Consider the following 14299-nt stretch of genomic DNA (forward strand, 5'->3'; position numbering starts at 1 on the left):
GTCTCATAAAGTACTTCGTCTTTACTGAAAAAAGGCGATAATGAAAGAAAATAAAACCTTTTTCTGTCGATATCAACAAACGGCATGCAACCGTCCATGACTATCTTTCGCAACGTTCTGCAAGGAAACTCCGCAGATCCATGTCCAATGCGGGAATCCCAGTAATTTCTTGTTTGTAAAGTGCATACTGCAGTCTATAAACGTTCGGACCGGTTAGGAATACCGGTCCCGTGTTTTGCCTAGCTAGATAACCATCATGAGTGACGAAAACTAGAGGTATTGTCATAAAACTTTCTTTAAACATAAAAGTTCATAACGTAACATTTAACTGTGATGCAACTTAAATGTTTTATTGTTTTTGCGTACCTGATCTAAAATATTTTACAATCACATTCATTAATTTAATATTGTTAAAAAACTACAAAAAAGCTTATTTTCCTTATTTTTTCAATTACTCGTATCTATAATTTAAGCTAGAAGATTATGAAGCTATCTCATCATAATATCATCTTGTTAGCAATGATCTGCATACGTAAAGCGCTAGGTCCTTTAAGTGTTGCCGAGTTATATAGAAGTCTAACCTGTGTATACGAGAGAAGATAATATGTAAAATCCTACAAGTACAAGTAATGTCTTACTTGTAAGTACTGGTTCTGTTGTATCTGGTTTTACATGATAAAAGCAAAAAGTGAAGAATGGAATTCAATAGAATTCAATGACGTCACCAGTAAGTGGGTAGGTACTTACCTAAACTTACAGAAGTAACATGCATTGAAATCATCACGGTGTCTCCATGCAGTCAGACTTCTTTTTTTTTGCATTTGAAAACATGATCCTACCTATTCATTGGATCTTTGGTGTCAATCATACTGAAAAGTATTGTGGATTGGACGTTTTAAAATCTCGAAGGCAGTTTTCATTGTTGTGGGTAGGCCCTGGGTGAAAAACTTTTCGCTGCGACGTTCTATGGGAAAATACTCTATCCAGCAGCGGACAGCGGAGATAATTTATTGCATTTGAAATGAATTTTCCGCTAGGTACCTACTAGGTAAAGTTACCAAGTCACGAACATAAATATTTTCCAAAAGCTCCATAAAAATGTTTTAAGTTAATAACAATCTAGACCGACCCTTATACCACAGACTGGAAAACGGCTTTTTATTTTCACTGTAAAACATGGTTTTTATACAATTATTTAAAAAGGTATTTTCAGTGTGACAAATCTCTGACTCTATTCAGCTCACATTACTGAATGAAGCGAACAGGCTTGACATTTATTGTGTAAATTGCAAGTTGCTAACGTATTTACATCTTAAGACAGAACTTATACCTAGTTATTCATAAAGGTATGAAGTGAGTAAGTGGCGTTTAACACTTGCTTGTTGAATATAATTTTCCTTTACAATTCAGTTTGTTTGATTTAAAAGCTGTTGAGGGATAATGCTAAACTATTGAAATAGGTTAAAGACACCGCCATTATTTCTTTTAAATAAAATGCTTATTTTGTGCTGATGTTTTTGCAATTTAATATTTGCTTGAATTGGTATATACTTCGTTTGGATACATGTTTCGTTATAAGTAAAATATATTACTGTAATTTTCAGCAACATTTGTTAATGTTTTTACCCAGTAAAGATCGATTCTCTACTCTCTCTGAAAAGGAAAACTCTCATTATCATTTAGGTTCATGGTTTACATGCTTAAATTATTTTTGTCAATAGTTTTGTAATTAAATCGCTCTAATTACGTACTTAATTAGAGCGATTTAATTATATTTATCTTTATGTGTCCTTAGCACGTATCTACCTTTCCGGAAGACATTTTCACCTTTATCTTTTTTACTACTCCCATGCATATTTACTTTTGAAAAATAGTTCACATGGCAATAAATGTTTCTTTCTTTCTTCTTTCTTTCATTTAATAAAATTTATTAAATTATGTGTCCATGTCAACGGATATTTCCGCACGAGATCAAGGTGACCTTTTTGTAGGGTTTTAGTGTCTGTTGGTGACACGATCTTTTACGGTTTCACTAACTATGTAATGACCATACGCTATGGAATGTTGCGACGAAATTATTACAATTTAAGATATTTTTTTATATAATACAAGTAACCGTGTAAATGAGATGATGAAATATAAGAAAACTTATTTTATTTTATTATAATAATATAATGTAAGTAGTTAGATTTTTTTTTTTGTAACACGCTCATTAAAATTATGTAAATGAGATTACTCAATGCGAGCAGTTGCCGGTAAGGGAATGGTCGTGAATTCGTACCACTAGAAGTAATCGATTTTTTTTTCGGGTAGAAAATTATGTTCTAATAATATTTATATCATGAGTGCTAACTTAAAATCTCATTTCACATTTATCAATAATATTACTATTACCAAACGTTAAATGTAAACAGAAATAACGAGAATATCATGAAAAGTAGTACTGCGAATACTGCTATGCGTCATTTCAATAAATCGTTACCGAGCGACCGCGCTAACATACATTTTTAACCGACTTCAAAAAAGGATGAGGTTATATGTTCGACTGTATGTATGTTTTTTTTTTTTTCTATGTATGTTCACCGATTACTCCGTCAATTGTGGACCGATTTTCAAAATTCTTTTTTTGTTCGATAGGGTACACTTCTGAGGTGGTCCCATTGTCACCAAGTCAGGATCTGATGATGGGATCCTAGGGAAATCGAGGGCAACCCTCAAATTTTATAGGCACGTATATCGTTTTTCAAACTTTTTCTTAAGTTATTCAAGTATTTGCTCATGGAAATCATCATCTCATATTGATGAGCTGATGATAGAAGGTACAACTCCTTAATGCTTAGGAGTTAGAGGATAATTCTTTTAATTTTATAGATAACTATAGTTTCTAAATTTATTCAAGTGCTTGCATCAGATAGTCATCATCTCATCATGATGAATTGGTCATGGTAGGTACAACTCCTTAACGCTTAGGAGTTGGAGGATATTTTTTTTAAATATTACCTATAGGTACAATTAGACCTACAGTTGTATTCATGTTTTTAAGGTAGGCTGGCGGTTTAAGGTCTTTTTAGGTTGCCGATATGATAACCTGTATTTTGTAGGGAATATTATTTTACACTTGACATGAAGAATATAGTCTCAATGTACTGCCTACCTTCAGTGGTAACATCAAGGTAATAATTAGTTAACTAAAAAGCAAGAAATAAGTTAATTTTTATAAAAAAAAATAAAACCGACTCCAAAAAACAAACACTAAAAAGTAGAAAAATAATTACCTACTAATTACTTATTTATTAGGACGAATTAATATTTATGTTATACCATGATTGATACTTTTGGAGTCGGTGCAGGTAAACTTCACACGTTTCATAATCTTGGCACCGACTCCAGTACCTCTAGTAGGAAAAACTTTCGAGTTCGTTTCGTTGCGTATTCAAAGTGTCATCGAAAAATTTTGTATGAAAAATTAAACAGCGCCCCCTAGGGCGGCTATAATATAGGGGGCGCTGTTTAATTTTTCATACAAAATTTTTCGATGACACTTTGAATACGCAACGAAACGAACTCGAAAGTTTTTCCTACTAGAGGTACAGAAGTATCAATCATGGTATAACATAAATATTAATTCGTCCTAATAAATAAGTAATTAGTAGGTAATTATTTTTCTACTTTTTAGTGTTTGTTTTTTGGAGTCGGTTTTATTCTTGACCTAGAAACTTAGATTAGGATTCTTTCAAGAGCAGTTTGCATAAAACAGTACCTCTAGTAGGAAAAACTTTCGAGTTCGTTTCGTTGCGTATTCAAAGTGTCATCGAAAAATTTTGTATGAAAAATTAAACAGCGCCCCCTATATTATAGCCGCCCTAGGGGGCGCTGTTTAATTTTTCATACAAAATTTTTCGATGACACTTTGAATACGCAACGAAACGAACTCGAAAGTTTTTCCTACTAGAGGTACAGGTGGCATTTACGTAAGAAAAAGTAGCTAGATGTTCTACATTTTTAAAGTTAGTAAATTAGGTAGCATAGCTAGCTACATTTCAAAATTATTGAAACATTTTGTGACACAAAAAATATAATAATTTCAATTTATTATGTTGAAATATTGTTAAATAAATAAAATAAAAATAGTAAGCAAGTAATATTTTTTATAACTTAAGTAAACGTGATTTAATATTTACATCTTCAAATCCAATACAAATTAATGAATCGCACATTTAATTAGCGCGCGGAGTGTAAGGCTTTGTGCATGCTACGAGTAGGCTGCGCGGGAGTGGAGCTACTGGCCGGCCGGCGCGAGCGCATAGTCCAAGCGCGTCGCTCTCGCACGGTGCACGCGGCGATCTGATACGCGCACGTATAAAAGGGCACGCACCCTCGGGCCAGTTCACTAATTTTCTCCACCGTTTACGGACCACATCACCAAAATGTCGCTCGAAATCGACCACCTGAGACACAGCGAGGACGAAAATGACACCGAAGGAGTCGTCCTGGCCAAAGGAGTTTCCATGGCGGTGCTGTTCTGTGCCTCCATGATCTGTGGTATAGCACCGCTGCTGATCTCCAAGCGGTTTAACCTGGTGTCTGCGGAGGAAGCCAGCAATCTGAAGTCCACCAACAGGATCGTGATGACGCTTCTCTCCTTCGGAGGAGGCGTGCTGCTGTCCACAACGTTCATGCACTTGATGCCTGAAATCCAGGAGAACATCGAATATTTACAAAGTGAGTACCTTAATTGCTTACTTAACTTAACTTAAATAGTTTTTATCATTAGTAATTTTTAAATTTTAGTTTTTAAGACACTTTATTATCTTTTCTATAAATTATCTTAAAATATTTCAAGTGAAATTTATTAAAATTTTCAGTTAAATTTGTTAAATAAACACAGTAAAATCAAGCCTTTTGTGGTTAGATTTAAATCTAAACTAAACAAAGTGGTCATCTATGCAGTTAAAAATAAAAGTAGTTCAGTTTCAGAAAACTTAATTTCACGGCATTTTAAAATGTAGAGTTAGTTTTATAATAACGAATGTTGTAGTAAATCAGTAGCGTTACTTCAATATGATTACTGGAATCATGTACCAAATCTAATGACTGAAATAGAATTTTAAATGGCAGCGTTACCGTGTAATTATGATGTTAATCTCTTTTTTGCGTTCGTAATGGTTTGACAACAATGCAAATAGAGGCAAAGCATCTTAATACATCGCTATTAAGTCATGAACAATGAAATCTAGTGGAGTACATTCCTTGGACCCCGTTCACCTTGACTCTACTGAGTATTTCGTTTCCGCAGATTGAATATCTGCACGTTATATCTTACTCTACGTTTATTTTTAACAGATTGACAAATTACTTTGCATGTTTTACTATTAAGTAAATCTAAGTTGCAGTACATGTAGCAATTCAATATATAAATTCTACCGAATACTTGGTTTTTTACGCGTCTATTTACAAAATTAAATTAACTATTCAAAGTTAACTCTACATTGCAGAGACTGATTTTTAAAGCAATAAAAGGAAGTTCAATAAGGTATCTTTGACTATCTTCGAGGTTAAAAAGTATTTAGATAAGGTCTAATTCAAGGAAAACGCGTCTAATATTTTCAAATGCTGTATAATTAGATTAATTAGAAGCTTATCACTGTGTTTTCGTTATTTAATTCAATTCAGTCAAAACATGTAATTAAAGATAATTAAAGCAACGGATATAGTAGTACAATTGGAGTCGTGTTGAATGGAACTTTTTCGTGTAATTGTTTTGTTAATGGTACAGTCGACAGCACATTAGAGTGTACAGTTTTGTGATTAACGTGATTTGTTGTCGGACCAATAGAAACTATCAAATAAAATCATTTATTTATGCAAATAGGCTCCCAAAGAGCACTTTTACACGTCCCAACCCTACCACTGCTTCAGGACAGCAATAAGCCACTGAAAATTTTGGAAAATGCTATGGTAAAAATTTGCCCAGTTAGAAAGTCTGCCTCAGTAATACTTATTTCACTTTCCCCTGGTTTCTGAATTTAGATTTTAGTTTCAGCTTGCTTATTTTCTACTTAAGTATGAACTTATTGTTAAAAATAAGTTTCCTCAAATCACATAGGAACTCAGTTTCATTTTTTTAATGACTTTCAAAACTCCCCTGTGTAAGGGTTATTTCTGCTAGTGTCGAGTATTTATTTGAAACAATTATGTTATTCGGCTCTATTTGTTAGAAAAACTGACAGTTTGAATTGGCGCAGACTGTAGTGGCCATTATCTAAGAGTTGCGCAAGCGGCGAAGTGTGCCAGTGTCCGCGCTTCATCTCGGCCATAGTAATTGCCGGATCATCTTTCTCGTCTAGACACGCAATATTTGTTTCGTGGTTTACTTTTAATTGATATTCAGTAAACATTAGATTTCAGAATAATTATATGATTCTTTATTTTATTAAAATGCGTAAAAGGGATAAAGATGAAAAACGGAAAAACAGGAATTTCGTCGGAAATTTCGTATCCAAAAAATTAAAAGGTTAGCTCAGATATTTTAAATCAGAAAAATCTTTGAAGTTTTCCTAAGTAAAACATATGTGCCGTGTGGGGACGGCCGGAAAGAATACAATTCCCCACCGCCAACAGGAGGCGTGTCGTAAGAGGCGACAAAATCCTGTAGCGCGAGATGGGCAGCAGCGTCTGCGTGCGAAACATATAAAAAACTGCGCTCGCCAACCCGCCTGCCAAGCGTGGCGAGTACTGGCAATTCCCCCACAATGAAATACACAAAAGCAACCAGGCCCCCAGTCTCCGGTGGCCCCGCTGTTCCTGGCTACGGTAGCGGTCAGGGTGACAGCGGGGCGGGGGGTGCTAAGAATCTCCGGAGGCGGATTGGCTACCCACACCAACGACGACTGGCCCTGGTAACGCATAATATACGCACATTGAGGACTGACGAAAGGCTTATAGAGCTGGAAGATGAAATGAGTAGGTTGCAATGGAGCATCATGGGACTATCGGAAGTCCGACGAGAGGGCGAGGACACGATCACCCTGAAATCCGGCAACCTACTCTACTACCGGGAGGGCGAACAACTGTCCCAAGGTGGTGTCGGGTTTCTCGTCCACAAGTCCCTCACTAACAACATCGTCACCATCGGAAGTGTGTCGAGCAGGGTTGCATACCTGATACTCAGAGTATCTAAAAGATACTTGTTGAAGGTAATTCAGGTATACGCACCGACCTCTACACACCCAGATGAGGAAGTAGAGGCTATGTATGAGGACATAAGTAGGGCCATACATACTACTAAAACCTACTTCAATGTTGTTATGGGGGACTTCAACGCAAAGCTGGGCATGCGAGGTGATGATGAGCTGAGAGTGGGGCAATTTGGATGTGGGCAACGGAACCCCAGGGGACAGAGGCTGGCCGAATTTCTGGAGAAGGAGGACCTCTTTGCCATGAACTCCTTCTTTCAGAAGCCGCCTCACAGGAAGTGGACCTGGATAAGTCCCGATGGTTCCACGAAAAATGAGATTGACTTCATCATGACCACAAAGCGACGAATATTTAGCGATGTCTCCGTGATCAACAGGGTGAAAACCGGAAGTGATCACCGAATGGTCAGAGGCATACTAAATATTAACGTCAAGCTAGAAAGGTCCCGTCTGATGAAGTCTACGCTCCGACCCATAAATTCCCATATTCACTGCCCCGAGAGCTTTCAGCTCGAGTTATCAAATCGCTTTGCATGTCTGGAAAACTGCGAGTCAGTGGAAGAGATTAATAACGGGTTCGTTGAAACTGTCCAAGCAGCTGGGTCTAAATTCTTCAGACCTCGTCGCAAAAACAGGCCGCAAAAGTTGACCGACCACACCCTCAACCTCATGCAAGAACGACGCCTAATGACACTGCAGACCTCCGTTGACGCTAAGGCATATAGGCAGCTCAATAGACAGATAAGGAAGTCCTTGCGACACGATATTCGCAACTTTAATACCAACAGTATTAAAGAGGCGATAGAGCGGAACCAAGGCTCCAAAGTGTTCGCAAGAGACAACTCTATTGGGGAAAGCCAGCTGACTAAGCTAACGGCGGCGGACGGTAGTGTAACGTCAACAAAAGCCGAGGTTCTGGGTGAGATCGAGAGGTTTTATGGACAGTTATATACCTCAGTCACCAAACCTGTTGATAGCTCAACCACAGATCCAAGATCTAAACTAACTCGACACTATACCGAAGATATCCCGGACATCAGCCTATACGAGATTAGGATGGCTCTCAAACAGCTAAAGAACAACAAGGCACCGGGTGATGACGGAACAACATCGGAGCTTCTGAACGCGGGTGGAACACCGATACTGAAAGTCCTTCAGAGACTCTTTAACTCCGTCTTACTCCAGGGAACTACGCCAGAGGCATGGAACAGAAGCGTGGTGGTGCTCTTCTTCAAGAAAGGTGATAAGACCTTGCTGAAGAATTACAGACCCATCTCGCTTCTGAGTCATGTCTACAAACTGTTTTCGAGAGTCATCACGAACCGTCTCGCGCGTAGGTTCGATGACTTCCAGCCTCCCGAACAAGCCGGATTCCGAAAAGGTTATAGTACCATAGACCACATCCATACGCTGCGACAGGTTATACAGAAGACTGAGGAGTATAACTTGCCACTATGCTTGGCGTTCGTGGACTATGAGAAGGCCTTCGATTCGATTGAGACTTGGGCAGTGTTACAATCTCTCCAGCGGTGCCGTATTGACTATCGGTATATCGAGGTGCTGAAGTGCTTGTACAAAAACGCCACCATGTCGGTCCGAGTACAGGAGCAGAGCACGAAGGCGATTCCACTGCAGCGAGGCGTTAGGCAGGGAGATGTTATATCTCCGAAACTGTTCACCGCTGCATTGGAGGACGCTTTCAAGCTCCTGGAATGGAAAGGATTCGGCATAAACATTAATGGCGAGTACATCACTCACCTTCGGTTTGCCGACGATATTGTGGTCATGGCAGAATCGTTGGAAGATCTTGGCACAATGCTCGAAGACCTTAATCGAGTTTCCCAACAGGTAGGCCTGAGGATGAACATGGATAAAACGAAGCTTATGTCGAATATCCATGTTGCGCCCTACCCAGTTTCAGTTGGGAGCTCAATTCTCGAGATTGTCGACAAGTATGTCTACCTCGGACAAACGATCCAGCTAGGTAGGTCCAATTTCGAGAAGGAGGTCAATCGTCGAATCCAACTCGGCTGGGCAGCGTTCGGGAAACTACGTAACATCTTTTCGTCCAAAATACCCCAATGCCTGAAGACGAAAGTCTACAATCAATGTGTGTTACCAGTGATAACTTATGGCTCGGAAACGTGGCCTCTCACTATAGGCCTTATACAGAAGCTCAAAGTTGCACAGCGTGCTATGGAGAGGGCTATGCTTGGTGTTTCTTTGCGAGATCGAATCAGAAATGAGGAAATCCGTAAACGAACTAAAGTCGCTGACATAGCCCGACGGATTAGCAAGCTGAAGTGGCAATGGGCAGGGCACATAGTGCGCAGAACTGACGGCCGATGGGGCAGCAAGGTTCTGGAATGGAGGCCGCGTACCGGAAGGCGCAGCGTGGGACGTCCACCTACAAGGTGGACCGACGACATCGTAAAGGTGGCAGGGAGGCGCTGGATGCAGGCCGCTACCAATCGATCAATGTGGAAAGCATTAGGGGAGGCCTATGTTCAGCAGTGGACGTCCTATGGCTGACATGATGATGATGATGATGAAAACATATGGGCTACAAGACGATGTTATCTATAAAGGTATCTGTTGACATACTTTATAGTTTACTTTATTCGTTCACACCAAAGCGTGACCACTCGATAAAAACTGATCCATAGACGATTGTGATAGGTCAGCCATGAGATTGTCGTGTTATTTAATAGTAAAAGACAATATATTTTAGTAAAGTTAGATGTCAATGGCCGTGTAGTTCCGGCAAAGAATAAGACCACCCCACTCTTCCCGGGGATGTCGTAAGAGGCGACTACTTAAGGGACAAACTTGCGAACATCAAGCCTCCTCAACTCCTGGCTAGCTGGTGATTCTAGGCAATGAATCCTCCATTTGTTGGTAAATTAGAGAGGGTACCTATAGTGCTGCTGCAGTGGAGACTTAATGATGACCTGATGATGATGATGAAATTTCAATATCCATAGAGTAATTTCTACCAATAAAACGTTAAAGTTACGAATTTATCTAACGTATAGGTAAACTACACTGTACCTACTTAAATCCTATGATGAGACTCGTAGGTATTACCTGTTTAAGTATGAGTAATTAATAGGTATTGTTATTAAATAACACTTACATCTCAATGGGGAAGACCTATGAGGTCTTGCGGCATGATCACGTCAGTACCTTACAAGGATAACGTTTATCCGTAGGTAATCATAGAGGTAATGCAAGTTTTAAAGTTCTATAAAAAATATTGCAAACATTAGAATTACCTCTACCTATAGTGTAGGTATTTACTATAGATAATAGACATAGTTACTTTAAGTAATATCCTGTTCTTTTAAGTGTGCTTATAGCATAGTAAACTATTTGCATTACCATCTATTAAACGTTTAGCACGTCTATTGCAAAGACTTATTTGTCAGATTTGTTCGTTTGTGTTTCATTTAGCTATGAGTAATTACTGATTGATCTTAAAAATATTTTGTTTTAATTAGAAAGTTATTAGGTACTATTCCCGATTGCTATAGTATAGAACATCCAGGGAATAAGGGGCTGCCTTATTAAGTGCTAAACGTTCGATACTCATTCAACTTAAAAAAATTGCACATGATGAATTTCTATCCTTTAAAATCAAGTTTTGAACGTCATCGCGCCACCGGACGAGCAAACAATTAACATTACCAATTCAATGAAGGGAAACACGACCGGCCGGCGCACGCGCAGCGCATCGCAATCTGCTTTATTCCCTTGCCTATTCAAACCAATTAATTGTTATTTCACACAGTACATGCACTTTTCTTTTTAAGAAACAAAAGAATGGCACGAAATGATGTAGAATTTTTTTGGAAAATTTTAATTTATGAGCTAGGTATTATGTTGAGAGTAGTAGGGTTGTGTTTTTCATTTTGGGACGTGTAAAAGTGCTTTTTAAAAGCCTACATGCATTTTTTTTTATTTTCCACCTTAGATCATTTTGCAGCATTTCCTATGGATGATTATTATCATTTACCTTTTAATGACAAAATAATTAAAACCATAAACTCCTTTAACTATCCATGAATAATAGGCTACGTACTTAATCAAATTATTCTTAATTGCCAAGCGGTAGGTTCTAGGGACTTTCTTCCATCGTGATTAATAAAATAAACCTTATTATCTAGTATAATTACCGCATCAAATTCTTTTAACGTGATGTACATATCTTTGAATATGTACCTAATAGAGATGAGTAATTGTACAGAGGAAGGCTCAGAGGGGCGTGGGAATAACCTCACGAGTCACAACTGAAGGCACGGCGTAAGACTGTGTTATAAATTACGTGATTCGTGTCAGACATTATATGGGATTTGTCATCTAAAATGCTATGTTTTTTTTTGTTTTCCCATCAATCACACTTATCTAGCCCCAAACTAAGCAGAGCTCGTACCACTAAATAACGGAAATTATTAATATGCCATAAGTAATAAACGTCCATAACTTCTGGATTTTTCTGAATTTCTGATAACTTACTGGGTTCTCAATTAATTAGACACTTTTAAATTGTAGATAGTTACGGAAAATAATTTAAGTTTTCACATCAAACTTAGTCCGTCACTTTAAAGGTTATCGACGATATATTTAGCGACGAAGATTGTGAAACATTTCCCATGTTTCATTTAATATAAAACATTAGGTATTTAAGTATAGAGCGATCAATACTTACCGCAAAGTGAGCCTGAAAGTATAATTTTATAGATCTCCGCATAAAAAAGGTTGAGAACCGCAGCTAGCGTAATAGCATTGAGATAAGTCACGAACTTATTGAATGTAATTAACCTTCGTAGGTCGACTCTACCTATCAAGGACGAGGGTCCATATTTTACGCAAAGCATTTACGTTGTCTCACACGATTTGCTCCGGTGGCTGGCAAAACAAATGACTGTCGGCAATCTTAAGAGAAATCTTTTAAGGACAATGCCTCCATTGGAGAAGTTTCCTAATGTTAAAAACATTATATTTCTCTGAATGGGATTAAAATATAGACCAAAACTAAAAAGACGGTGAAGATTTTTTAAAATCCATCAAGAAATGGCTGAGAAATTAATTATTTAAAATTACCAACATATTTTCGCGTGGAACTCAAACATAGGTTTACTCAAACTTAGCTTACTGTTTGTACTCCGAATGACTCTCGTGGCTCGTGACTACACCGATCAAAATGGCGTGAATATTTGTTATGCGCAACTTTAGGGCCCTGTAACTTCTTTATTTGTAGAGATATTTTCATGATTCTTTCACAATTATTACTTATATTTTCAAGTTTCATTAAAAGAAAAAAACTGGAAACTTGTCCATTGTCACAACTTTATAACCAATGGTGGTCATAAGACTATAACATCGTTAGAAAGTGTTTACAGTACATGAATGTCGTTGCGGGACAATGTATTTCCTACGTTATCTATCGTTATAAGATTTCCTTATAGATAAAGTGCTTCAATAGGTGTTGGAATTGTGTGGTGAGGAGCATTGACTCATAATAGGCGCTAAACTCATTTTTATTATACCTAAAGACAAAGTAGAATGACCGCTAATGGACTAGTATATACTGGAAAATGTGAACTCTACAAAGAGTGTGTTTATTCTATCAAAATGCAAATTAAAACGTTGTGAAATATTGCCCATTTTATGTACTGTATTTGAAACCCTTATCATATAATTATTGGAAATTATATTTACCAGTCGAGATCTATTAAGTATATTGGTATCTCGGCGAGTAAATATTTATGAAGCTGTAGACAATGCAATGAGCTATATACCAGTACAGAACCAGTCAGTCATGTGTTAACAAAGGTCATGGAAACAGGGACCACTTATATTATTACATAACACACTACTCTATAAATGCTAGTATGTACTTAAATGCCGCTAATTTGTGTAACACACATGCTTAGCATACATAGATACTTAAAAGCCTTTAAAACATATTTACTACTGACATGTTTATAATTTGAATTGTACAGTAATAAAATAAATACGTAAATATTACACATTCCATTTATTGTTATGTGTATTAAACGAAATAATGTGTAAAATTCGTTACTGTGTAGGTAGTTAACGCTCGTTATGAACGATAACGGCGATAACGAGTGGGTTTTTTGCTGACGTTATGCTTAATATCGTTATTTTATGGACTGTTTTAAATTTAGGCAATATGTAATCTGAATAATCATATCTCAATTGTGCCGTAAATATTACTTTTATGTCCACCGAATATATTGCCATACAAGTGGCAGGCGTTAGTATATGAGGGCAGTTGATTGATACCTACTAACGAATTAGTTATGTACAACTGAAGGTTTTTATCAATAGTTATGTAATCGATAACATAGAGTTCTTAAAGCAATATTATATGAAATGCGGGGCTCAATCTTTCATAGTTTTCATATTTTTAGTTTATCTGTTGGCCTGATAGCCTAGCCTATTAGAATAAATCTATATTATTTTAGCTTCTATTTGTGATTGTTGCTCTGAACTAAAGTTCTTACTTACTTATCTTATTTTAGGCAACTATAACCATTTTTTACAAGATAAATCTTTGCTGAAATACTTAATTCAAAGCTAATTGGCCTCTTAAAAGTCATCATTTTACAAACAATGCCCCGATCAGGCCAGAGGGCCAGATTCGAGAATACTCCATTTTAAAAGCATCTTTATTTACCATAATCTTAATTAATGAAAGAGATAATAAAGACAATTTACTTTAACTCCTTACAAAACTGTTGGTTAAGTAAGTAGGTACTAACAGTTTTTGAATGAACTAATATTAAATTGAATCACCGCCATGACTTAGTATGAATTGTATTATTGTCACTAGAAATTATGTCAGATACGAGTATATTAAATCAGACGTGACCTTGTCTAAATTCAAGTTGCCAAAAGCGGTAACCAAAACAAATGCCAGTCGCCACCTACTGACAAAACGTGCGCATGATTCACGCATTGCGATGTACACCGCGTAATTAGCGGCGCACGCGACGTTCGTATAAAAAGGGTTACCACATAGTACCTTGTCTAAAAATAAAATAGATTTTCATAATAAAATGGGGGACTCTAATAAA

General features: G+C 37.2%; 1 protein-coding gene across 1 annotated transcript in view; it reads left to right on the plus strand.

The window, feature by feature from the left end:
- Nucleotides 1-4298: 4298 nt before the first annotated feature.
- The window catches only part of LOC135080629 (zinc transporter ZIP1-like), a 47493-nt gene continuing 37492 nt past the window's right edge, over nucleotides 4299-14299 (plus strand). Inside the window, exon 1 of the mRNA XM_063975316.1 lies at nucleotides 4299-4722. Coding sequence (XP_063831386.1) covers nucleotides 4428-4722 — 295 coding nt within the window. The 5' untranslated portion in view covers nucleotides 4299-4427. The remainder of the gene's footprint in view (nucleotides 4723-14299) is intronic.

Source organism: Ostrinia nubilalis, chromosome 18 (genome assembly GCF_963855985.1).
Source record: "Ostrinia nubilalis chromosome 18, ilOstNubi1.1, whole genome shotgun sequence".
In the NCBI taxonomy this organism is placed as follows: Eukaryota; Metazoa; Arthropoda; class Insecta; order Lepidoptera; family Crambidae; genus Ostrinia; species Ostrinia nubilalis.